Source organism: Quercus lobata, chromosome 2 (assembly GCF_001633185.2).
Source record: "Quercus lobata isolate SW786 chromosome 2, ValleyOak3.0 Primary Assembly, whole genome shotgun sequence".
Lineage (NCBI taxonomy): Eukaryota > Viridiplantae > Streptophyta > Magnoliopsida > Fagales > Fagaceae > Quercus > Quercus lobata.
This window is the reverse complement of record NC_044905.1, coordinates 71,764,349-71,790,614: the sequence shown is the minus strand read 5'-3', so window position 1 is coordinate 71,790,614 and position 26,266 is coordinate 71,764,349. Positions and strand designations below refer to the sequence as shown.

Below are 26,266 nucleotides of genomic sequence, written 5' to 3'. Positions count from 1 at the left end.
GTCCAATTTATGGCAAAATTAAAAATTGAGGTTTTGAGAGAAAAATAAAAAAAATGTGAAAAATAATTGTTCTTCCTTCCTATTTATTCAATTCATTTTTATTTAAAATTTGAAATAAGAGAATGGAAAGAATTTTTTTTTTTAATAATTTTTTTGTATCGCTCTTGATGATTGCTATTTATCATCAAATTAAGATACCAATTAGTTTTGGTGTAGGCAAGAAATCTCAAAAGAATTTACTAATTGAGTTAACTAGAACCCATCAGTATAGTATGCAATTAAAATGGCTAGGTGTTGCAAGTTTTTGCTGAGAATTTGAAGTCTAGACTCAATGAAATTAAGTAAGAGTAAAATATTAAAATTACGTATGCCGGCTTTATGATGCAATGAAAATGTAATAAAAGTATAAAACCTATAAATTTGGGTAAGAAAATTTTGTGAGACTTGATCCGACATCTTAGTATATTTGGAGTGTTAAACTAAGGGTACATTTGGTGCATTGAATGAAAATTATGACAGAAATGGTAATCTTTATTATTGGAAATAAAATGTGTTGTAATGGAATAACTAAATATATTCATAAGTTTGATTGTAAGTTGTAATATTAGAATAAACTTTAAGATTTATTTTAGGAAATAGCTTACTCATACACAATCATATTTCCTTAAATATAATATTTTTTAAATTTAAGAGAAATATAAGTAATTTTTTTAATAATTTTTTAGTTTTATAATTGTTATGTGTATATGGAAAGTTTGTTTACTTAGAAATATATTAATTTTAGAAATTATTATACCTATTAAGAAATAGCTATTACAAATTTACAACCATTTTAAAAAGAGAAATAATATGTCTACAACATTTTTACAACAAATCCTAAGTAGCAAGTTGTTACTAGTTATTGTTAGAGCAAAAAAATAATCTTAGCGTTAGTTTGAAATTTGAACTAATAACCACTAACCACCTGTGATTTGTTGTAAAAATGTTGTAGAAATGTTGTAGACGTAGCATCTTTCTTTTAAAAATGAATAGTTATTCCTCATTTTAAAAAATAGATATTCTTAAGGAATAATTATTTCCTATAATAAAAAAAATTACCAAACTAAATAATAGTTAAACCATAAAAATATTTATTACATTATAGTGTCTATTTCAGCTTACAAAACATGTACCAAGCTATGAAGTCATTATTCATATAAAAGAAATGAAAGATTAAAAGAAAAGGGGAAGTTAGACATATACCAAACCCATCTCTCAGGAAATGAATGCTATTCAGTGTTAATAAAGGCCACCCCTTTACCTTCATGTAAATGTGGGCTTCGGGCTCTTAAAGTTAATGCTGTTGTTGTTGTTGTTGTTGTTGTTTTTTTTTTTTTTTTTTTTTTTTTTGATGGGATGTTGTTGTTAACTGCAAGTCGATCGGCAATAGGCATCTTGCTTATTAACAATCAAATTGTCAATCATGGTGGACATTACTTCTTTTCTTTTTTTTTAGGAACCGGTGGATATTACTTGTGTAGGGTCACAATTTGAAACCCAAGTCCAAAATGTATGAAGTCTTGGTCCAAAAAGCCCAATACAATAAATTTGTAGAGAATAAGTTGGAAACCTAGACTTTTGCAAATTAGATGATCGGCCAATATGTTTTGATGATAAAGAAAGAAAGATAACAAAATTTTACTAGGAAAGGACGTCCTCGGATTTTACCTGAGGAGGTTGATTCTTAAATATTGTTCTTAAGACTTTGTTGCAAGTCTGGTACCCCGATTTCTCCTAGGCCTTCTTTTTTCCCTTTTCCTCTATTTTATACTATTTTCCTCTCATTTCCACCGTCCACGTGTAGATTTAGATTGATAGTGCTGATACTTGTCCCATCAGCCCCTCCCTAAAGTCTTTAGGAGTGGTTGTAAAGGCTGAAAAGTATGGTTCAGTTATTTGGAGAGCATTTAATGCAATAGTAATAACTTTCTCTTAGATATTTCCATGCCTTCATTTATCCTGTTCTTTCTCAATACTTATCCTCTTCCATGGAATGGTCCGGAGTGTCGCTCTTAATGGCAGACCATTCCCTTTGTCCTCGGCCTTGCCTAGTCGAGGAGGAGTTCTTCCTCGAATTGAGCCTTTGGCCCAACATATACATAGATATGGGCTCCCTGACCTTTCACCCCCACAACTTGATTCTTAAATTTAATTAGTCATTAATTCGTGTTAAAAATTTAACAATATATGATATTTTATCTATTTTATTTTATTATAAATATAGAATTTATTAATTAACGTAGTTCTTAATAGGCATTTATTTTGACTATATAAAATTATTTATTATAATATATAAAGAATATATGATGTGAAGCATTTTAAGAACAAAGTTTAGTTACAAAATTAAATACCCAATATCTTTTTATTGGGGGTGAATTTTGACAAAACAATTATTGGATTACATTTTTTTTTTTCTTATATCCTTTATGTTTGCATAATTTTTACAAAATTAGATGTAGAGTCTATAACCAATTTTGTAACTAAATTTTGTCTATATTTTAATTAATGGGGTAAATATAGGAGATTTTATATAAAATTAATTAACAAACATATATTGGAATAATGATGCGGGAAAATGTGGGTTTTAAAAGACTTAGGTGCTAGTGTTAGACAAAATCAACAAAAAGTCAAAAACATCTTCAACTTCATATATATATATATATATATATATATATATATAAATGGTATAAATAGGAGATTGTAAATGTCCCTATAATTTATGGGGGCAAATTCCAATTTACCCTATCACATAAAATATCATATATTTTTTCTTTTTTGGAAAAGACCAAAATGTCAAACTCTTTATAAACAAAGCATTTTAAATTTAGGTAGATAAGTGTTTTGGAGTTTGTGAAAAACATTGAATGATTTTAAAGAACTTGTTTGGTTCGAACATGTTACAAAGAACCCACTAGGTCTGATCAACAGATCAAGTCATATGCTTAAATTGTATAATTAAAGACTCAAATTGATTTAGGTAATGGATCACTAGTTCACTGGTTTGACTAGTCAGGTTGGTTCGGGTTTAATAATGATGACATCGGGATCACAATGTTCTCTTCATAGTCACATTCAACCAAAAAAATTGGTACTAATTATATGATAACCTGGGCCTAGATTTGATGAGTGTGTTTTGTGTGAGCATGTACGTTGAATCTTGAATCTTAAATTCAGTGTTTATTAGGTAAAATTTATCCATATAGGTAGTGGGGTAATTGTTCCTCCAAAAAAAAAAAAAAAAAAAAAAAAAAAGAAAGAAAGAAAGAAGGTAATGGGGGTAATTATTGAGTACTCCCGAAGTACTATGAATGTGTACTCCTTTTTCTTACATAACTGTGGGTCCCACTAGTTAAATTTATAGTGGGATCTACAATTCATGTGAGATGGGGGAGTACGCATTTATGATATTCCTAGAGTATTCAATAATTTTCCTAGGTGGTGGCAGTTGTAGAAATTTTATTAAGGATGGTCATTAAGAAACTTAAATTATACAAAATTTAATAAAAAGAGAACTTCATATATTTACGGAAAAAAAAACATACACACAAACACATAAAGTCTTTGTTAAAGATCAGAAATGAAAAACAGAGTATCACAATCAAGCAAAATATCAAAGAAACTATGAGAATCTTCAACAACGAAGAGAGAAAATTTTCTAAATGAGAGAGAGATTTTATTGCTCTGAATTGTGATTACAAAAGGTTGAAATGAATTACAATGTATACCTTTACATTTATACTACAAATCACTAATGTACTAGAAGATAAAAAGAGCGGGAAATCTAATAACCTCCTCTAACTACCTATAACAACTTCCCAAATTATACTCCTCCAATAACCTTTAGCCATCTGTCCACTAACAACTCCACAGATACTCCCATGTGCATCTCTCGTGCTTAACTTACTCCTTTTAATGCTACAAGTAGCTTTCTCAGTAATATACTAATGCTATTGTCGTTTAATTTCCTTTTCTTCTTTTGCTCTCTAGTCTTTCTTACACGAGTCAGTCTTCCTTTATTCATCACTGCTTCAGGTTTACTCTTTTAGTTGATCTTCTTAACAGTCTTACAATTTCCTTCTATGAAATTTCTTATTTTGAAAATTCATAGAAAGAAATTGCAAGCTACATCTTTTTCAAATTTTTTCTTGGACTTTTACTTTTTGTTTGTAAGGATCTAATATATTGTTAAGAGGACCAAAGTTTAAATACAAAATTTGGCTACAAACTTAGTTATAACTTAAGGTTACAACTTTCACCAAACAAGCATTACTACATATTTTGAAAATCTAACTATTAAATTACATGTTCTCTGTATTCTTAAAATACATGTCAAATTTTATACCAATCGGATATTATTTACTATTTGATCCAAAAACTTATTTTATATGTATAATTTTAGATTACAACAACTCAAAATTCAAATATTTGATTAATGATATAGCTATTGACCTTTTTGAAATTTTGTAAGTATAGAGAATATTAGAAGAAAATGTAATTAAATTGTGAATTTGTTAAAAATCACATTCAATAAAAAAAAATTGAATAGAGTTGTAGCCTTAGTCTACAACCAAGTTTACTGTCAAAGTTTGTCCAAAGTTTAATTATGTTGGGCCTAAAAAAATTTAGAGTGGTCACCAAGTTTTTTTAAAGATAAAAAAAATCATAAATTTTTAAAATTTATACATAATAATTTTTTTTTTTTCATGGCTAGGGTGGTCCTTTGACCACCTTAGACTCTATGTGGAGCTACCTCTGCATATAAGCAATTATTAGCAATTTTAATAGTAACTTGACTAGTATTTTAATAGTAATGATATATATATATATATATATCATTTATTTTCCCCCTACCATAAGTGTCGAAAGTCTTAGAATACATACCTAATTTTTCCCCTAAAATGTGTAATCCTTTTGTGCCTTACCCATAAATACTAGTTAGTTATAAGGAAAAATCATTAGAGTGACTCCAAAGTGATAATTAGAATACTTAACTTAAGACCTCATGTCTTCTCCAAAAAAAACTCAAGACCACACGTTGGATCATATGAAGCATGAAAACCGCTAACCAACCATTGAGATTGTGTTTTATAATTTATACAAGTTAATTTCTTAGGATCCATCTTCGCACATGCTTAAATCCTACTTTTTCTAGCAGGGTCCATGTTGAACTAGTTATGGAAATATTGCTATTGTTCTAATACCTAACATGTTCATCACAGAAGAAATTTAGTCAAACTGTTGGTTATATCTATCATTTTCAACTATACTCCAACTTCCCCATCTAAATCACATTTCCCATATTTTGTCATTTGTAATGAAAAGTGAGATTAGTGGGTCATAATTGAAAGTTGAAACCTTGAAATGACTAGAGCTTTGTTTATAACTTTATCTAGCAATTTCGTGTCTTCCCTGCTGCCAATCATTCTGGTGGTTGAGACCAAGCTAAGTGGATTCTGTGCATGATGTGTCTCTGTTTTCTTCCTTCTTCTTTTTACCGACATTTGCAGCTCAAGCTCTAGTATACCAAAGTTAAGCATATTTTGGCTTGCACTCTTCTATAAAATTGTTGCACAAACTTGAGCCTAAAGGCTATACAAAATGCAAAATCTGTGGCCCATTTTGTTAATCCAAGAGAAAAGAAAGGAACTAAACAAAATTGTGACATTTATGCTGGCATTTTAAAAAGTATGATAAAGCATGAGATTCAAAGTTGTGGAATGGATTCAAAGTTAATGCGGTAATACTAATTCCACCATTTCAGAATTGGTGGGAATTCATTTCTTATAGTATTAATTAATTAGACATGCACATAATTTCCACATGATTATTAGCTCAGTAATCAGTACAAAATTAGATTATGCACTTTTCCATATCAGAAGCTGGGGTCAGCCCTTTTGAGTTATGACCATGGCGTGTCCCAAACGTGTTAGGCCAAGGCTGGTGAATGGTGACCACTGTTCCAACTTCCAAGCGTGTTAGCTGTCTTTCCTTGACAATTCCAATTTCTATGGTGCCCTTCTTTTCTTTTCTTTTCTTTTGAATTATATTTTTCCCTTTTATTTATTTATTTATAGTTATACTATTTATTTTTTAATTTACAGCACCCTTTTCCCATTTTTGTTCTTTTATTTTATGGTGAAATCTATCCTTTGCCAACTGCCCCAAAAAATACCAAAAATTGGTGAGGTTGTGCCAGATATTTTTGGTTTTTTTGTCAATTATAGAGATATATATTTAGAATATCTATAATTATTATAGGAAACAAAAATGGCTTAAATAATATCCATGTGCCTAAGTATACACAAGATTTTCTTGCTTTCAACGTTTCTTTTGGAAAAAAAATAGGTATGTGAAGCAGTCCATTTTCGGTGGTAGCGTAATATTACCAATCACAATCACTTTGAAATGAAGATGGACGTTTAAGAGATAACCATGCCTAAATCAATGTATGATTTCATTTTAATATTACTTATCCGAAAAATCTTTTCCTCTTTTTAAGAAAGAAAATTAAATTGCACTTAATGATTCAATATTGTCAAGTCACCTAAACAGCTAAACCTTTCATCTCGACACCCACCCACACCCACACACTCACCACTAGTATACACACATCAAATCCTTAATCCTCCCAACAAATAAATTAAATCCATTTTTTTTAATATATAAATTAAAGCCATATAGAAAACTTCCCTCTCCTAAATAGATAAATAATACAGGGTTACAAACCACGCAATTCATAATATGAAAACATAGTTATACAGCCAAATCATTACCCAGTTAATAGTTCTTTTAATATTTCTTTTAGAACTATATTATTTATTATAATTTTTGTCACAACTTATTGAGATGATTGACTAAAGCAATTGACAAACTCTTTTACTTAGAATCATTATTTTTTTCCCTAAAAAAAATCATTATTTTTTTTTCACCACTTATAATAAACTACAAAATATGTTAGGACAAAAATTGAGGCACGAAATTGTGTCACTTAGACTATTCTCTTATGTTTGCTAATGTCACTTACTTTATATTTTATATATATGATAGCAAAATTTTTTATTTGTAATTTTTTATATATAATTTCTCTAAGATGATAAGTTTTTAACTAATGTCACTTTCGTATGATTAATAACTGATTTCTTATAAGTAATTGACAAACTCTTTTACTTAGAATCATTATTTCTTTTTCCTAAAAAAAAAAAAAAAACCATTTTTTTCCATCACTTATAATTAACCATACAATATGTTATGATAAAAATTGAGGCACGAAATTGTGTCACTGAGACTCTCCTCTCATGTTTGATAATGTCACTTACAAAATTATTTTCTATTTTATATACATGATAGCACAATTATTTTATTTATAATTTCACTAAGATGATTAGTTTTTAACTAAAAAATAATGTCACTTTCGTATGATGTAATAACTGATTTATTTTTTCCACCTAATCCTAACACATTTGACATTACGCAAGTAATTGTGGAAAAAAAATTAAATCACATATATTTATTGAAAAAAAAAAAAAAAAAGAAAGAAAAGTAATTGAAAGACTCAAAGAGTGACATGCAAACAGAAACAATTTTCAGAGTAGGTCCCACCTCTGTAAATACACTATAACACTCTTTACCAGTCACCAGTCACATTTTACAAAAACACAATACGAGATAGTCTCCCTCTTTGATAAATATAAACTTACCTTTTCAACTTTCAAAGGTCTCTCTCTCTCTCTCAGAGCTATTTCAGAGTCACTGCCTTTTATAGTTTTATTATAGTATTTTATTATAGAGTTTTACATAACGCCAAAAAACCCTCTCTCTTCTTCACTCTCACCCACTCTGTAAAAGCTGTTTTGTTTTTTCAAGAGTCTCTCTGTGTTCGTGATGATCAGACTGATATAGAGAGAGGGAGAGAGAGAGATATGGGTTCGTGTGTATCGATTTATGGAAACTCTAGCTCCGCCAAAGACGACAAGCTCGTCATTCTTCCCTCACCCATCAAGGAAATTCCCACCAATGGTGACCGTCCGATCATCCTCAACAACGTTGTTTCTGTTAAGTCTCAGTGGTCGCCTTCTCTCTCAACCCCCAGAGTCTATGGTATGCTTCTTCTTCTATGTAAAAAGCATAGCTTTCATTGAAAAAAAAGTTGTATTTGACTATATGGTGCAAGAAATCAGATGGGTGTTTTTTGTTTTTCAAATTTTTCTTACTATATCTGACGGTTTATTACGTTGTATAATATTTTCTCTGTTTCTTTTTGTTTTGATATTTTAAGTGATGTTTGATCTATAATGAAATGGGGTGTGGGGTCTCTATGGATTACTTTTTTCATTTTGTACATGTTTGAAGAAATCATCATCTTTTTTTTTTTTTTTAAATTGTTTTTTATATTCAACTATTACATTTGTTAGTCTTAGCCACACAGTATTTGACACGCTTCCTTGTTGATTTCATTAGCTAGATTGGATTTTTTCAATTTTCATATATCTTTTTTGTTTGCTAGTCTTTTATGATTTGAATCGGTTTTATTCCATTCATTTATCAATCAGTAAGTTTCACTTTTGGTTATAAATAAATCCATTTGTTTAACTGCACTTTCTGAATATGATCTTCCTCCTTGGATTTATTGTCTATTAGTCTATAAATGTTTATGGACTTCTTTGAGAAGAAAGGTTTTCTTTTATTCTTTTGGCTAATAGGCTCCGATTGTTATGAAGGACAATCAAAGCAAAAAAAAGCTGTTCAGAGCTATCAGATTCGATTCTTAGAGTGGTGTTGTAAGGAAGACTAATATGAGATTGATGAAAGCTTTTTTGAGAATAAACTGGGAATAGTCTTTTTGCATAAAATTGGGGTGGTAAAACAATTGAGTAAACCTTTTTTTTATTTTTATTAATAATTCCTTCCTAGTGATAAACAAAATACTATGTGGTTGCCCTGCTGGCATAGGGATTATGGATTTTGCATCTCAGAAGTGTTGTGTGGATGATGTTGTTAGATGTGGCGAAGAAAGTAAGCCTTTGTTTTACTGTGGCAAGGTGTGAGCTCTAAAATTCTAGATGCCTTCTAGGTAAACTCGGGGTTTGTAGAAAACCCTTGTCCTGTGCATTCATTACAATGTAGAGCTTTTGGTAGATACAGAATATGTATTGTCTCCAACTATTATTTTCCTTTCATTATAGTTATCTAATATAGTTGTCTGATTAGACAACTGGTCCCCCCACCCCCTCTTTGAAAATTGTGTATATCTGTAGGCCATTAGTTTAGGCCCATTTTAATGAGATGCATCTTGGGTTGTGGTGTTAGTGACTCTTGAGGATTAAATTTTTACGCAAGACTGAGTGATGGATGGACCACTGTATACGATATGGAAGGGTAAGTCAGATTTAAGTAAATTGCTAAGAAAGAAGATGATACAGTTAATATCATGAAATTAAATGGAATATTTTCAGGAGAAATTAAAGGATTACCATCCCAACAGTATGAAGGTAAAAATCATGTTTGGTCTCTAGTCACTTGTATGGTTTCATAAAAAGTGAATATTAATGGCATTTTTGAAGATCTTTGAGAACTGTTTCATTGTATATTACTCTCAACTTTTTAGCGAAGTGGCTTTTCCATTAGATCTAGTATGTCCAATGAGAATAGCCCTTATAAACATTCTCTGTTGCACTTGTGTATTTTGGTTAACCCTTTTTCTATCTCATCAAACCTTTAGCTTTCTAGCATCCTTCTGTTTTCTAAAACTGAATTGCAGTTTAAAATTTAGACTTCAGAGCTGTGCAATGGTCATGATTCCATGTCCCCTTTTGGGTATGGGAGCGATAGTAGAAATGTAGCAAGTGGGATATAGGTTTTCATCCACTTGGATTTTTGAAAAAATAAAAAATAAAGCTGCAATGCAATGCAAAGCATTGCTAGTCTCCCTCGTTACAAGTTAGTTCAAGAAAAAGGAGAAAATATCAATATTGGTGATAGGTCATAAATGATGTTTGGGGGGCATGTGTCACTTTAGTGGTTGGTCTCATTTATATCTATAAGTTACTCTTTATGCCTATATTGTGCTTCAAGTTGAATTTTGTGTTGTTTTTTCTTTTGCAGGTAGCAAAGAGGAAATTTTTTTTGATTCTCAACCCTGGTTAGAGTCAGATTGTGAGGATGATTTTTATAGTGTCAATGGTGGTAAGAATACAAAATGCTTTGAACCATTTTTGTCTTGCATGTGTGGGTCATGGGAAGAAAGTTCCGTACCTTTGTATATAGTAATGGTTTTTGGATTTTATATGGTTGTTTACTTAACTGTATGATGAGCAATGAAGAATGCAGAAGCTAGACATGCAGAAATATTTGTTTGTTCAATTTCCCCATCAAAATTTGTTGTATTCATTGTCTGTCTTGCAGATTTTACCCCATCCCGCGGCAACACTCCAGTCCATCATAGCTTATCCATTGGAACCCCTCGAATCAACATAGCTCGTTTTGAAGATAGAATGCCTGGTTCCTTACCTGAACCATCTCCAACAGATACGATAAAGAAACTAGCTCGTTTCGAGGACAGAATGCCTGGTTCCTTACCTGAACCATCCCCGAAAAAGAAACTAGCTGAACTATTCCGAGAGAACAGCAGACACGAAAATGAAGATGTTGACAACCTAAATACATCAGGCAATCAGAACATGGCCAACGGAAACATGGAAGCTAAACCGACTGTACTTGACCTCACCCCAAAGTCAGCACATGGTACCCCATATGGAACTAACTCTGTCTGCAGTAGTGAAAAGACTCCTAATGGAGGCGTCTTCACCGAGAAGGAGAAACCAATGAGGTCCGTGCAATGTTGTCTTCCAAGCTTAATTTCAAGCGCTAGCTTTAGTGATAGGAAGAAGAAGAAAAGCCCTGCTATAGCTGTACATGATGAACCTTGATGTGCAATGCCTCTGGTATAAATATTATGGAAGAGACCCAGGTTCTTGTTTTCTTTGTGATAACAAATCCTAAGCTACTTAACTTCGCTTTAGATTTTTGTATAGTGTAAGCGGTATCTATTAAAAGAACTCGTGTGAATCATGGATTTGAGTGCATGTAAAAAAACAATAGTGGAGATGTTCTAACTCCATCGAGGAATTTTTACTGTCGCAATCTCAAAAATGAGGTTACATTTTTCAGGTTGTATGTAATTATGTATCTGCTGTCATTTAAATAAATAAAAAAAATAAAAATAAGAGAAGAAAGACAAATGGCCTTTGACCCTTGTGTTGTGACCTGCGTCAAGGCTGTACTCTGATATATTAAGATGATTTGTCGGGGAAATTTTTTAAAATATATCGAAATAATACTAATTATACTATTTAACAAACTCCAACTGTAGTTGTAATCTTTGTTGATAAAAAATTAATGCCAATTTTACTAGCAATAAAGATACACAATACATTTCAATTTACATGAATATTTTATTAATAAGATGGAGTGTAACTGAAATTATCAACTTTTGAACCAATAGGTTATCTAAACCATAAATTCTTCCCTATAAAAAAAAAAAAAAAAAAAAAATTATAAATTCTTTATTTAAAAAGTTTATTTTCAAACCCTAAAATAAAGTTGTAGGGTCACAATTTGGGATTCAAGTCCAAAAGGTATGGGATCTTGGTTCAAGGAGCCTAGAAATAATGAATTTGTAGAGAGTGAGATGTAAAACTAGGTTTTAGCGAATTGGATAGCGGTTAGTATTGGGCTATACAATAGTTGAACACAAGTAAAACACGTTAACATTCATAGATCTTCAGTCCGAGGAGATAAGATGAATATATGTTGATCACTGTTTGAATATTATGGTCGTTTGTACTGCTACAGTATTCTCTATTTTTTTTTTCTCCGTCTCCTTCCTCATGGGGACCCCCTATCTTATATAGTCTTCTTGAAGCCATTGTGGTCTTAAACTTGTTGATCACCTGGATCCTTATTTGAATGCTTGTCCCATTGGACACCCCCTTCAGCCTTTTGTGAGTTGTGGTGACCAAGGCAGTACTGTTCACAAGTCCTCTCCACATTAATGTGGCCAGAAAAGTAGATGCAACGCATTTAATGCGGTAGTAGCAGCCTCTCCTCGGATATTTTATGTTTTCTTCTTTCCTGCGGGTCTGTGAGACGCATCTCTACTGTTAATGTCTATTAGGGAGTCCTTCTAGTAGACAGAGTGCAAGTTTGAGCCATACTCATCACGTCCAAGGAGGCATCCCTCCTCGGACCGTCCTCCAAATGCCCCCTTATCTACGAGAGCTAGGTTGGAAATCCCTTTAGCATCAATTTCCTCTTCTCGGACATTGCTAATCGTCCCAGATGGGACCCAAGGCCCATTATACGATTTGGGGTCTTTGCCCTTACAAAAGTCATAAGAGAAATACCCCAAATGGCCTAAAGTATTTGGGAGTATTGAATAATTTTTTGATCATAATTCCCTAAACTCCTATAATATTTTATATAAGTACATGCCAAAAACATGATTTTTTTTTTTATAACAATTTTAAATAAATGAAGTCAAATTTAAAATTTTAGGGTTAAATAATTCTTTTAATTACATGTAGACTGTAGTAGAAATAAAAATAAAAATTTCCATTTTTTTTTCTTCTTTTTCTCTGTCTCTCCCGCTCCTCCGGTGTTTAAGAGATTTGGGAGCATGTATGTTGTTTTTTCCTGTACCCTGATAATTAACAAGGACTACACTTTTAATTATATATATAAATAGTAGATACTAGTAACACATATATAAAGAGACTGTAGACATGGAAATGTATAAAAGAAGCTTTATTGTTGTTGTTGTTGTTTTTGTTTTTTTTTTTTTTTTATTGCTAAGATTTTTTATATGAAAGAATAAAAAGTTAGAAGACAAACTAGAAAGAACCACTTAGTACATGCATATAAGCGTTTAGATATCATGAAAGTTAGAAATAAAAGAAAATAAGAACATTGGGTGTCCTTATAATGTACATATAGTGTGCGTTTCGCTCCAACTTAAAAAGCCAACCTATTTACTATTCAGTTCACTTTTGCTATTATTTATGGGTCTAACTACACTTTTTAGTATTATTTATGAGTCCCACTGTACTATTTCAGCTAACTTTTACTTTTATCTACAGTACTTTTAGCAAAAAGTTTTTAGTTTTAGCAAAATAAGTTGATCCATAGCGTGCGTTTGGCTCCAAATTAAAAAATCAGCTTATTTTACTATTCAGTTTATTTTTGCTACTATTTTGGGCCTCAGTGCACTTTTTGGCATTATTCATGAGTTCCACTATACTATTTCAACTATCTTTTATTTTTATCTATAGTATTTTCAGCAAAAAAATTTCAGTTTCAGCAAAATAAGAAAATCTCAAATAGACCCATAGTGTGTATGGCTCAGATGTTGAATAAATTATTTAAATTTAGTTTAATAATAGAATAAGGCATCCTAAATAGATTAGTATTGTTATTTATTTGTATTCAAATTAATTTTTATGTTTTAGGATATGATTAATTCCTATGTTTTAGGATTTATTGACGAAGTTATCTTATCCTTGGCTATTTATGTAAGTTGAATGCATTAATGAGGAATAAAAGATAACTTAGTTGATTTGAGATGACTAGCCTCCTAAACTTGAGGGGAAAAATAGACTTTTTGGTTAATTTTCAGCTTCTTTCTCACTAATGCATTCGATGTACATAAATAGATAAAAATGAAATAATCTCATCAATAAATCCAAAAAATTGGAACCAATCCTATCCTAAAACATAGGAATTAAATATATTTTCTTTCGCTTGTACATAGGAATTAATTTGAATACAAATAAATAACAATAGTAACCTATCTAGGATGCCTATTCTATCATTAAACTTAATTTAAATAATTTATCCAGAACCTAGGTCATAACATATAGTGACTTATTTTTTTATTGTGTAGTATGAGGTTATATGAGTTGGTGCCATAAGTTGTCTTCTTTCTGTTTGCAAAAATCCACAACTCTTCTTGCATGCTTTTCTAATCTGTCATCGACCGATGTTTGTCTGAATAACTAATTTTGTGACCTTAGAATTTGAACTCAGGGCATTGACCTTAACCAAACTTGTCAATGCCATCTCATCAATGGAACCCATCATAACTAAACATTTTACTTCCCCCTCTCTCCTTTAAAAAAAACTTGGAAGGGAATCATCATGTTGTAGATAAGTGTGTGAGTGTGTTTTCGCAGATGATAAGTGTGTTGTTTTGAAATGTTTTTTATTAAAAAAGAAAAAAGAGAGTGTATTATTAATATAACAATGTAGGTATAATCATAAAATTCGAATATTATACAAGGTGAAGGTGAGATGGTGCATGATCTTTGAATCGTTCGGAGCTGCCTTTCAACACTTGCCATAAATGAGCAACTTTTTTGGCCTGTTTGCCATGCATGGTTGAAAACTTGAAAACCTTATTAATCTTTGAACTGGGGTAGACTAGAAAGGTGGTCCATTGTGAATAATTGGTACAAGAACGTCAAGGGTTGATGAGTCTTGGTCTGTTAAAAATGTGGACCTTACACATTAAGGTCTCCACCTTCCAAGACTAATAAACCCTTTGTTTGCCTAAAGGGCCCAAAAAAGCTTTAGGGCAGTTCAAGGCTTGCAATGGTACAAGTATATGATTGATTGCACATGGTTTTTCACTTTCAGTTTCTAAGCCCCATATTGAGTTTAAAGCTGGAACGCTCAAACTTTTAACATGTAAAAAGGGAAGAAATACTTTCATCAGTTGGGAAAAGGGCGGAAATACTTTCATCAGTTGGGACCATGAAAATTTAATAAATTTTCTTGGCCCCCCAAAAGAAGAGAAGGTTACCATGTTTGGTTTGCTGAGTTTTCATCACTCACATTTCTTGATCCCCACACTAAGTGAGGTTATTTTGGTTCAATTTTCATTCTCAATTTCCATAATTCATTGCTCAAAAACCTAAGTTAGAGTTGTGGAAAATGAGAACAATTTTTTGAAGTTTTTGGGTGATGTAAACTGAGTTATAATGCCATTTTTGTAAATAATTCTACTCAAGTAGGGCTCAACACCAATGGACACAAGTTTATGACCACACAAAATTGATTTTTTTTTCTCTCTCTTCATCATCATATAAACTGATCTCTCTCTCTCTCTCTCTCAACAAGATCGTTTTCTCTCTCTCCTACCCTTTGCTGGATCGATTTTATCTCTCCTCACTTTTGGTTCATCTCTCTCTCCTCAATTTCGTGATTTTAGGTCTCTAGTCTAAGGATTCTTGAGTTTGGATTTGCTGTGTTTGTGGGTTTGGGTGTTTTTTTTTTTTTTTTTTGGTGTGTGTGTGTGTGTGGGTCGCAATTTTGGATTGCTAATCTATGCATGTGTGTTGATGGGTTTGGATTTTTGGTTGTGGATGTGGTTTAAGGCTTGGGTTGTTATGGAGGTAGGTTTGTGTGGTCATTGGTGGCGGTATTGATGGTTGGTGCTTTTTCTTTTTGTGGATGTGGTTTTCATTTGGTAGTTAGAGATTTTTCTTTTGGTTGTGGCCTTGGTAGTGTCAATGGTAGTGGGTTCAAGGTTTGCTGTTGGTGGCAGTGGTGATAGAGCTGAGTTTTGGGTAGTGGCTGTTCTGACTAATGGGCTGCACAAAAATGAGTTAAAATTGCTTTTTTCAAACTGAAAACCAAGGGGAATTCTGATGCCAAACACACTGTGGAGTGAGTTAAAAGAAAATAGGGAAATAGATATGAGATATGAGAATGAGTTTTGAGGTATAAGAATTGAGATATGAGTGATGTGAGATCCAAACATAGCCTATCTCTCTCAGTGACATGGAAAATTCTCCCAAAACACATAGCTGGCCGCTATAAAAAGAGATACCCCAATTGCCTAAAAAAACATAAATTCTTTTTTAGAGTTTTAAAGATAACAATAACTAATTTAATGAGTTTGCTAGAGTCAGATCAGCTTATCAAATGGAAAAGATAAGTCACCTAAAATATGCCACATGGAAATTGTAAATATATCTAAATAACAAGAGAGAAAAGCTATAGACTACTTTGCTAGGCATACAGAACAAAGTATATTTAATCATGGTTAACGAAAACTCATCCAGGCTCTCCTGGTAATGGACATTCAAAAACAGTATAAAAACGGATGAAGATGAATGAAGCAATCTAAGTTCAATAGAGGCCTCAAAAGTCAGAACAAAATAAAATTGCCCTCAAGCAGAAATGCCGCCTAGAATATGAACTTGCTGCCACCAGACTCTGTCATAAAGGCATTGATATACCTGCAATATGGACAAAATGGATTGTTTAATGAGTTGAAATTATCATAAGAAACATACCATTATACCAATGAGCTATAGATCAATTCTCACGCCCTTGTCCCATAATAATTGGTTGGAGGATGAGGTCATGGAAGATCCATTGGGTGCGTGAGTCTTTTACCAATTCAAAAATGAGTATCACAAGAAACATAATACTGTGCATATTGTTGTCAACACACACACACACATACATGTGATCAGAACTAGATCATATTAAGCATACATAATTGTTTCACAAGCAAGAATCCTTTGTTTTTTTTTTTTTGGGTGGGGGGGCAAAAATGTGTAGGTTGAATATTAGATAATTGGCGCCACCCCCCCCCCCCCCTCTCATCTACTATGTAATTTCCTGTTTCCATTAAGCTTAGCCAATTATATTGGTTGCCTACATCATCTATGTTTATCAGGGACAAACACCCAGTGAATGTGATGTTTTCCTTCCTTCAATTGGCCAATTGATCTTATGTTGCCGTTCACATCACAAATGAAGATTTTGCAGGTTGGAGGCTAACCCAAATAATTGATACAAGGTTTTTGCTGATTACTTACTGTGGAAGAATTATGATCTTAGCAATATCAGCGAAAAATAGAGAGAAAATCAACACAAATTTTACATGCTTAGGTAGGGTGCCTACATCCATGAGAGTGGGTGGCAGAAAAAAAATCACTATCAGAAAATAAAGAATTTACAGTACTTTTATAGTGCCTCTGAAGATACCCTATTCTGGTACATTGAAATTTCTCAATATAACCTTACCATACACCCCAACCTATAATTCGTCCCAGAAAAACAAAAATAAATTAGCTGCATTGGGTCTCAAGGGATCTGCTCCGCCCCTAACCCAACTCTACAATTCGACAATCCTAAATTATCTTCAATTAAGCAAATAGCTTGAACTTTCCCTTCAATGGTCTCATCCCTCGCATAAGCAATACCATAATGAAGGTCCATCCCCCTCTTAGGGTGTGATTGGATAAGCTGTTGCAAAACGATGTTTTGGGTTTAATTGAGTGTTTGTAAAAAATCTATGACGAATGCTGTTGTGAAATGAAGTTTTGAGTTTTAAAAACACACTTTTAAGCTCCCAAAATGCCTAATCAAATGAACCCTTATAAAATTCAGTCACAACACTCACTTGAACCTCGCCAATAACAAGGAATTTCCAATCCCTTCCTTCACCCATAGAAGGGGGGGGGGGGGGAGAGAAGACACCCTAGATAACTGCAAAAACCCTATAAAACATCTTGAAATATCTATCTTATTATCACACATTGGCATAACATGATTCATATCCACAACTATAGATAACCGCAACAGGTCCAACTTCAGTTGAGACAATCAACATCTACCCTAACATACAGAATAGCAGTACCAACCAACTCAGTTTTTCCAAAAAAAAAAATTCCATACCTCTGCAAAATCCTTAATCCAAAATAGGGCCAATGAGAGTAGACTACATATGAATCATGTTACGGGAGAGCAGCTACGAGGCATCCAGAAAGCCCTTTGGGTAGCAACCAACATTCCATTCGCAGAGGCAAACTTTCCTTAGCACAAGCAAAAAGCGATAATAATTCCTTTTTCTTTAGCTTTAGGAAGTTGCTAACTAATAAGTGGAAGGAGTCTTCGTCTCTTACCTTCTCTGTCCTTTTAGCCTGTGTAGATCAAGGCGAGTGGATCTTGCAACTGGCTCTTACGGTAGATGTCGACCAAAGGGATAGCACATAAAAGGAAGGCCACAATCAAAGGGATGTGCAGGAGAACCCTTACCATTATGTTACCTAGCCAAACCCGCCCCGCCTCATGTGCCAAATCGATACAAGGGTAACGACGGCGTATGCGCCCACTTCTACTCCTTCTGTGACGAACATCATTGATCAAGCAGTAATTGTGGATGACTTTGATGACATTTCTCGACCTGAATCAGAGTTCTACTTAGTAGATCCAGTCGTTTGCTAAGCTTCCTGCTTGACGGGGGAATGGAGGTAGGCTATAAGGCGTTGAGCTATTCTTGGAATCAAGGTTGTCTCACTCAACCAAAGAGGAAAGGGGGCCAGGGGCTATTAGTATCGCTCTGCGTTAGGGGGCTATCTGCCTTATTATATAATACATTTTCGGAGGAGTTTTCGTAGAAGTATATAAGCATAAGTGAAAGGACAAAAACTACAGCTTCAGTGTGAACAGCCGATATGTGAATCGGCCCATCTTCGGCTGTTATCGTTGCGGTTGTTTGGATTGAACAAGGGCAAGGAAACGTCATTACCAATATTCTCAGAGGCGGATTACTCCTGTGGTCACTGTAATTCTCTGCTAATCTGATCTTTGACACGGGGAAACCCTTTGGATCCTTTATCTCCGGCGGAGCCAAAGTCCCTTTTCCACACCCTGTCTGAGTCTATGTTAGTGAATATTAGTAGTCGGGTTGCTCGTCTCCATATGGAGAAGTTTCCTTTGCCCATAAGAGCGCTACTGATAGAGAAAATGCCTCGATCCAATGTTTGAGGAGATGAATATTGACTAAGGGCTTTACTCAATCAAGTCCTATAAGTAATCTTCTATTACCTAAGTGCCTGTTTCAATTTGTGACCAAGGATCGCGGGAAGCAGTCTCTTTCTTTGTCGGTCACAAGTTGCATTACAGCAAAGTAGATGAATGCCTGTTCGGTCAAATAGGAGCACCCGATCTATTCAATGATTGGTTAGGTTCTGAGTCCACCAAATACGATTGGTGGGTTATCTCCGGATAAAGGAAAGGAGGGTCCGCACATTTGGAAGTTCAATTAATACACTTCTCCTCCTAAAGTCACACATTCATACAGACATACATATATACATACAAACAAGTGGTGTGCACTAAATTCCTAGTCAAATTTTTTCAACAAAAAGCCCTCTCAAAAGCAAGATATACATAAAAGGGCATGAAGAAAGCATCAAATAAATAGGCACACATGAGAGTGACACGCACCTTGAGGAACTAAACTCCAGCTCTGAGAATCAGTGGACAAGCTCGATACAAGCCTCGCCGAAGCTATCGCGTTGTGCAACGGTATCATCGTTTCCACGCTGCTCAACTCCAACGGTAACCTAATCACAAAAACAACTGTAACTCTCAGTTAAAGGAACAAAATGAAAACTTTTGTGTGTGTCATTATTAGGTTCACATGTGACGATTTCAAACAGGAGGCAAGAAAATGAGAGGTCGGAGATCTCACCGAGAAATGCGGGAAAAGCGTCCCGCGGAGGCAGAGGAAGAGGCTTGTGATTGAGATTGAGAGCACGATTTGAGCGGAGAGAGCTCGGGAGCGAGCGATCTTTTGCCGAGTTTAAGAGCGAAAGGTTGTAATCGCGACGATAACCTCGAGACTACATTTGAGTACGCCATTGTTGGCTTGGCTTCGTTGAGCTTTTTTTTAAGCTCTCTTCTGTGCTTTCGAGGAATCGGAAGGGTTTTGTCCAAGTGTGCGACTCCAACTGCAAAACGACGCCGTTAACTTCTTCAATTACCAATTTAACTAGTCGCTAACCCGTGCGATGCACGGGAAAGTTTTTATTAACTATAAGATTTTAGCAAATCAATGTTTTAAAATTTGAAAATCTTAAAGAACTTACATTAGCACTCATCGATTTGTTTACAAAGTCAATGCTAAATAGATCTACAAATTGCATTCTCATATCCTTTGTCATTTGCAAAGTGACAGGACTCTTTTCATTACAGTTTGCATCTGTCTATCCTTCAAAAGCTTTAAAAAGTGTCATGTGGTCACTACATAAGAATGTGTATAAGGTTATACAAAATTCTGTCATTATAATCAACATCCTAAAGCTAATATTCAATCCAAAAATGTGTAACCAATGTTACATATTAGAGTGTTATAGAGGGCAGAGAGTAGAGCAAACATTTCCTTACAACCACAACCATATGGCTTAGAGTTCTAACCATTATTCTAAGGATCCCAACAATATCAATAACCTAAAAAGTATTGTTGTGATACATTTACTTTAGGACAAATAAATTCAAGCAATCAAAATCAAACATATCTATCTTAAAATTACAATTTCAGACACAAACACACAAACCCACTATGAAATTCTATTTAAATTGTCTATCGCTTTCATCGAACTATTTGATTAACAGGCATACAAACATCACTTAGTGTAAGTAAAGCCAATAAAAATTACCAAAAAAGGAAAACCATTTTGCCGGAAACATCACAAAGACCAATAAATTAGACAGAAATATAAAATTAAACAAACTCATTTCCAACATGTATCTATGAAAACTCAAAAATATATAACAAATTTTCTTCTATCTTCATTTAATAAAGAAAAATGATAAGAAACTGTTATTCTAACTTTCATAAATTGCACTTATATCTATCGCTTTCATCGAACTATTTGATTAACATGAATACAAACAACACTTAGTGTAAGTAAAGCCAATGAAAGTCACCAAAAAGGGAAAACCATCTTGCTAGAAACATCACAGAGACCAATAAATTAGACAAAAATATAAAAGAAGGTAAGCTATCTATGAATTCAGCCGTAGATATAAGAGGCATATGAAAGCAACAATAACACCAATCAATCAATTATCCAACCTAGCACACACTGTTTAGGTAGCTTCCCTAGTGAATTAGGCTGCCTCTTTTAAGTTTTTAACTTTGATGTAAATCTTTATATATATATATATATATATATATATATAGATAATTACGATAGTTAACCCTATACTAAAAAAAAATTCAGAAATAGTACAGAGGCAAACGAATACCATACCTTTAACCTTGATTCGAATGGAGAGAAAGGCAATAAAAAAGTAGAAATTAATCAGGAATATTAAATCTAAATAAAAGTGAATGGAAGAACAAAAATTAAGAATGAAACCTGCTTTAAAACAGCAAACGAATGTACAAAGAATTAAATCTGTTGCTGTTTGGTATTCATTGAAATCTGCTGTTTTAAATCTGTTGCAGGGAAGGAACAACACAAATGTACAAAGAATTATAAATTGAACAGCCGTGAATTGGTTTGGTACACAAAAAATATATATATTAAAAAAATAGAATAAACATTATCACAAAAACTATTTATAAGATAATGGTTATAGAGTCCTAATTAAATTTGTTTATAGTTACAGATTTCTAAACAAATTTCATTACCAAAACTTATCTACAAAAATAAATGAAAAAAAAAAAAAAACACTGATTTCTAATCAAAACATTAACATTCAAACTCTCTCATGTTTCTAACCATATATTTGCTATGTGTTTAGAAGAGAGGATACCCAAAAAACCTTCAAGGATCCTTTGTTGTTTCTTGAAATAATTAGCTACTCAGTTTCCTTTTCCAACAATTAAATGCATAAGATGAATGAATGCATTAGAAATCATCAAATTTTGATTTTTTACATTCCAAAAGAGCTTAACATCAACTATGTGAAAGAATAAGCTTAACATCTGCTAGAATAACTTAAAAAGAATAATTGCTGGAGTTTCACTACAATTCTACTATAAAACAAAACAACAGCTACAACCCAACTGAGAACATAAAATTTCTTCCTACATTTTAGAATCAGAGACAGACCAAAATAAAAAAGACATGAACTTGTACAGAAGAGGTAGACGGTTTGAAAAAAAAAAAAAATAGGGGACTGAGTGGAGACAAAGAAGGCTGACGTTTTAGGTGCACAAATAATTATTCAATCAATCAAATGATTAAGCTAAGTTAAATTAGATGTGCTAAAAAACCTAGATAGCAAAATAAAGCAAAACTTGAAGCAAAACCTGTAGGATTGTTGTTAGATTTTGAAGGTTGGGAGGCTCTTCAATACTATCTCCAACAAAACCTGTAGAATTTAATGTTCTATGAGTGTTTCCCTGACTTCAACAAAAAAGAATAGAGAGAAAAAGGGGATAGGAGTTGAAATCCCTAAATTGACAAAAAAAAAAACCTAATTAAAGACGAAATCCTTAAATTGACAAAAAAACCTAATTAAAGACAATAGGAAAAGAGTTTATTCATAGATTAATTGAGAGATACCAAGAGAGAATGCTCTGATATGGAGGTTGGGTCGGAGATTGAAATCGTTGGCTCCCATGGTCGTGCCCTTGCAAGCTTTTTGCAAAATAGCTTGGATCTGTGTTTGAGAGAGTGAAGATGTTCTGCGTTTGGTGAGTAATTTCGAAAGGAGAGGTGCTGGGTTTGGTTTTGTCAAAAGGAGAGGTTCTGCCGTTTTGACCTTGTGCTGTTGCTTCAAGTTTTGCCGTTCTGCGTTTGGTTTCAGAATTTTATCGGGTAGAGTATTTGGTTTGAGAAAGGAGAGTATATATATTTAATTAAAAGAAATAAATCAGATTTAAAAATTTTAAAAAAAATGTTGATGTGGAAAATTGTGGAGAGGTCAGAGGCTTCGGTTTTATATATATATATTGATAATAATAATAATAATAATAATAACAATAATATAGAATATTATAGATTAATAATTAAAGACGAAATCCTTAAATTGACAGAAAAACCTAATTAAAGACAATAGGAAAAGAGTTTATTCATAGATTAATTGAAAGATACCAAGAGAGAATGCTCTGATATGGAGGTTGGGTCGGAGATTGAAATCGTTGGCTCCCATGGTCGTGCCCTTGCAAGCTTTTTGCAAAATAGCTTGGTTCCGTGTTTGAGAGAGTGAAGATGTTCTGCATTTGGTGAGTAATTTAGAAAGGAGAGGTTTTGCCGTTTTGACCTTGTGCTGTTGCTTTAGGTTTTGCCGTTCTGCGTTTGGTTTCAGAATTTTATCGGGTAGAGTATTTGGTTTGAGAAAGGAGAGTATATATATTTAATTAAAAGAAATAAATCAGATTTAAAAATTTTTAAAAAAATGTTGATGTGGAAAATTGTGGAGAGGTCAGAGGCTTCGGTTTTATATATATATATATATATTGATAATAATAATAATAATAATAATAATAATATATAGAATATTATAGATTAATAATTAAAGACGAAATCCTTAAATTGACAGAAAAACCTAATTAAAGACAATAGGAAAAGAGTTTATTCATAGATTAATTGAGAGATACCAAGAGAGAATGCTCTGATATGGAGGTTGGGTCGGAGATTGAAATCGTTGGCTCCCATGGTCGTGCCCTTGCAAGCTTTTTGCAAAATAGCTTGGATCTGTGTTTGAGAGAGTGAAGATGTTTTGCGTTTGGTGAGTAATTTCGAAAGGAGAGGTGCTGGGTTTGGTTTTGTCAAAAGGAGAGGTTCTGCCGTTTTGACCTTGTGCTGTTGCTTCAGGTTTTGCCGTTCTGCGTTTGGTTTCAGAATTTTATCGGGTAGAGTATTTGGTTTGAGAAAGGAGAGTATATATATTTAATTAAAAGAAATAAATCAGATTTAAAAATTAAAAAAAAATGTTGATGTGGAAAATTGTGGAGAGGTCAGAGGCTTCGGTTTTACATATATATATATATATTGATGAATAACGTCCGTTAACTTCTTCAAAATACAAATCTCTCTCTCTCTCTCTCTCTTCAAAAATAATTGTACACACATGCTTAGATTCACATACATACAAATCACAGCCGACAAACCCAAATCAAAACCCATTTTTTTTTCGGCCTACCCAAAACCCACAAATAGATTAATTTTGAAAAAAAAAATCCCTGCCCAAAACAAGAACCTCCATTTTTCAAATCCTCAAACCCACAACCAACCAAACAAATGTAGAGCTTTTTCAGCCATACACAGAAAAATAGACCAAAAATAAAAACAGAGGAAGAGGAGAAGACCAGCACCGGTGGTGGGTGAGCTCTTGAAGGTTCGGCCATGCTGGTTTGTGGTGGAGGAGCCATGGAGCTTCGATTACCTGTGTTTCGGCCATGGAGGCTTTGGGTTTTAGGTAGCATCTTATGAAATGTGACCCTTTGCTCCATTCATTGGGATTAATCATCTTATTTTTGAAGATATAGAGAGAAATTTTTTTTTTTGATTTGGTTTTTGGGGCTGGGTATTTGAGAAGGAGGAAGAAGAGAGAGAAAGGAGTACATTTATGGGGTCTTGAAGAGAGAGAAGGAGTGCTGCAACCTTGTTTGCAGCAAATCCTTACTCTTCATCTAAAACCCCTCCCCCCAATTTAATTAATTAATTTATTAATTTATATTTTCTATTACACTTAGAAGGTGCTTAAAAATTCCCCCCAAAAAAAAAAAAAAGCTATAAAATTTTTGAAAATTCTAATTAGTGGACATATGATAACAATATAAGTAAAGGATAAAATACGAAATTCAAGATTTTTTAAAGTCTTTTTTCAATAATTTATGGAAGGTCAATGTATAATTGTGAATAGTTGCATTTTACTGAAGGTGAGTGTCTTAGTTCAACTTTCATTGCAGATGTGAGAAATGAGAAGAAATGATTATGGTAAGATTTTATTTGCCCATTCAAAAATGGCAAATTAGAAAGAGACCCCTAAAGTGTTATCGAGACTTTGCAAGAATTTCACTCTCTTCCTTTCTAGTTATGGGCTTTATTCCATGATGAATTGAAGTCAGTTCTAAGCTCTTTTTCTTGTTCGAGCTTCTCTTTTGTATTTAGGGAGATGGTCTAATTTCAATCTCCTCTCTTCCCTCTTGGGTCTTTTTCCTTGAAGGTTCAGATGGCTAGAGCTATCTTCTTTTCTTTTTCTTTTTCTTTTATTTTTTTTATTTTTTTATTTAATGTCATGATTATTTGGCAAAAAAGAAAAAGAAAAAGAAAAAAAAAAATGAGTGTTTTGTTTCAAACTAGAAAGGGTATGAGTGTAATAATGAAAAAACTCAAAGAAGGTTAGTGTACCAAACAAATGGTATATAAATTTCTTAATGGAAAGTGTTAAAGGTTATATTAATTTACTAAAAGACTCTTATTAAATGTTGATGTCACACAAACAACATCACAAATAAATTTTCAATTAATTTTTAATTTTGTGATTAAAAGTTAGCACATTATAATTATAATATTTACTAGTATACTATGCATAAATTAATGAAAAATTATATGTAAATTGAAAAAATACTAATTAATTATGTTAATAATTAATGAGCCACCTGAAACTTTAATAGAGTTTCACCTTAAGTAAATTAATTATCTAAATAATTAATGAGCCACATGACAAAAATACATTAATTTTACATGTAATATATACATATGTTAAAGTCTCTAATGATTGAATAAGAGATCTGGGGTTCAATTCCCATTTATACCAAAAACTAATTAATATTTTAGTTTGATAATAAAGAGTTATTATCAAGATCAGACGTTTTAAGTTGAAACTCTTTTAAAGAAAGAACTATGATTTTGCCAATAAATTAAAAGACATGTTTCTAGATAAATGAGCTATGGAATTGATGGTGATTTTATATCCCTACATCAAGTTTGTCCTCAAAACTAATATTTTGCATTTATAAAATTAAAAATTTTCACTGCGCAATATAATTAAAGTTCTCTATGGAATGTGCAGATCAATTTACTGTATAGTAAGGGATGAGATTTTAGCTTTTAATGGGTTGGGCTGAACAGAAACACTCAGTGTGGGCTCGAAATTGGAGGCCCAATGACAAATCAACCCCAACCTTTTTCTTTTTACGGTCTTACCGAGGCACGTGCATTGTTTGTGTTCTTGAATATTCCTAACGATGTATCTCATGATGTACACAATGCATGTTGCTGCATATAAATTTTGTTTGTTTAGAAATAATTTATATAATTTTTTTATTGAAAAAATTTTAAAATGTGAGAAAAAAATGAGATTTTAAAAAGTTGTACATAAAAGTTAAAAAATAAAAAATAAATTTATAAATTCTAACTAAACAGAGATGTGTGTGAATGGGTATATATTATATATTTGTATGTACTCA

At 32.8% G+C, this 26,266-nt stretch overlaps 3 protein-coding genes across 4 annotated transcripts; 1 reads left to right on the top strand and 2 right to left on the bottom strand.

The window, feature by feature from the left end:
- The first annotated feature begins 7,730 nt into the window (after positions 1-7,730).
- Positions 7,731-11,204, top strand: LOC115976461 (uncharacterized protein At3g27210-like). 2 transcript variants are annotated; one of them, XM_031097754.1, is made up of 4 exons: positions 8,047-8,136; positions 9,346-9,414; positions 10,141-10,221; positions 10,441-11,204. In XM_031097754.1, exons 2-4 carry the CDS (start codon positions 9,384-9,386, stop codon positions 10,962-10,964), a joined length of 636 nt encoding a protein of 211 aa, XP_030953614.1. In that variant the 5' UTR covers positions 8,047-8,136; positions 9,346-9,383; the 3' UTR covers positions 10,965-11,204. The 2 variants fall into 2 exon arrangements, with proteins under 2 accessions (XP_030953613.1, XP_030953614.1); XM_031097753.1 differs by lacking the exon at positions 9,346-9,414 and having other exon boundaries at positions 7,731-8,136.
- A 4,803-nt stretch (positions 11,205-16,007) lies between these two features.
- LOC115976460 lies at positions 16,008-24,375 on the bottom strand. Its single transcript, XM_031097752.1, has 4 exons — positions 24,167-24,375; positions 19,586-19,844; positions 19,339-19,457; positions 16,008-16,334 (listed from the first exon to the last, which is right to left on the bottom strand). The coding sequence occupies exons 2-4, from the start codon at positions 19,753-19,755 to the stop codon at positions 16,315-16,317; spliced, it is 309 nt and encodes a 102-aa protein (XP_030953612.1). The 5' UTR covers positions 19,756-19,844; positions 24,167-24,375; the 3' UTR covers positions 16,008-16,314.
- Positions 21,184-23,027, bottom strand: LOC115976459. Its single transcript, XM_031097751.1, has 4 exons — positions 22,944-23,027; positions 22,413-22,640; positions 22,157-22,218; positions 21,184-21,337 (listed from the first exon to the last, which is right to left on the bottom strand). Exons 1-4 carry the CDS (start codon positions 22,999-23,001, stop codon positions 21,332-21,334), a joined length of 354 nt encoding a protein of 117 aa, XP_030953611.1. The 5' UTR covers positions 23,002-23,027; the 3' UTR covers positions 21,184-21,331.
- Positions 24,376-26,266: the final 1,891 nt, after the last annotated feature.

What these genes read in the sequence shown, in the direction of transcription:
- LOC115976461 (XM_031097753.1), top strand. Translation starts at nt 7,959, where the DNA reads ATGGGTTCGTGTGTATCGATTTATGGAAACTCTAGCTCCGCCAAAGAC. An exon ending in CTCAACCCCCAGAGTCTATG is followed by an intron (nt 8,137 to 10,140) that starts GTATGCTTCTTC and finishes TTTCTTTTGCAG; the next exon opens with GTAGCAAAGAGGAAATTTTT. An exon ending in TTTTTATAGTGTCAATGGTG is followed by an intron (nt 10,222 to 10,440) that starts GTAAGAATACAA and finishes TCTGTCTTGCAG; the next exon opens with ATTTTACCCCATCCCGCGGC.
- LOC115976460 (XM_031097752.1), bottom strand. Translation starts at nt 19,755, where the DNA reads ATGGCGTACTCAAATGTAGTCTCGAGGTTATCGTCGCGATTACAACCT. An exon ending in CGCTTTTCCCGCATTTCTCG is followed by an intron (nt 19,458 to 19,585) that starts GTGAGATCTCCG and finishes TTTTGTGATTAG; the next exon opens with GTTACCGTTGGAGTTGAGCA. An exon ending in CTGGAGTTTAGTTCCTCAAG is followed by an intron (nt 16,335 to 19,338) that starts GTGCGTGTCACT and finishes TCCATATTGCAG; the next exon opens with GTATATCAATGCCTTTATGA.
- LOC115976459 (XM_031097751.1), bottom strand. Translation starts at nt 23,001, where the DNA reads ATGGGAGCCAACGATTTCAATCTCCGACCCAACCTCCATATCAGAGCA. An exon ending in TATCAGAGCATTCTCTCTTG is followed by an intron (nt 22,641 to 22,943) that starts GTATCTTTCAAT and finishes AACCAAACGCAG; the next exon opens with AACGGCAAAACTTGAAGCAA. An exon ending in TATCAGAGCATTCTCTCTTG is followed by an intron (nt 22,219 to 22,412) that starts GTATCTCTCAAT and finishes TAAATTCTACAG; the next exon opens with GTTTTGTTGGAGATAGTATT.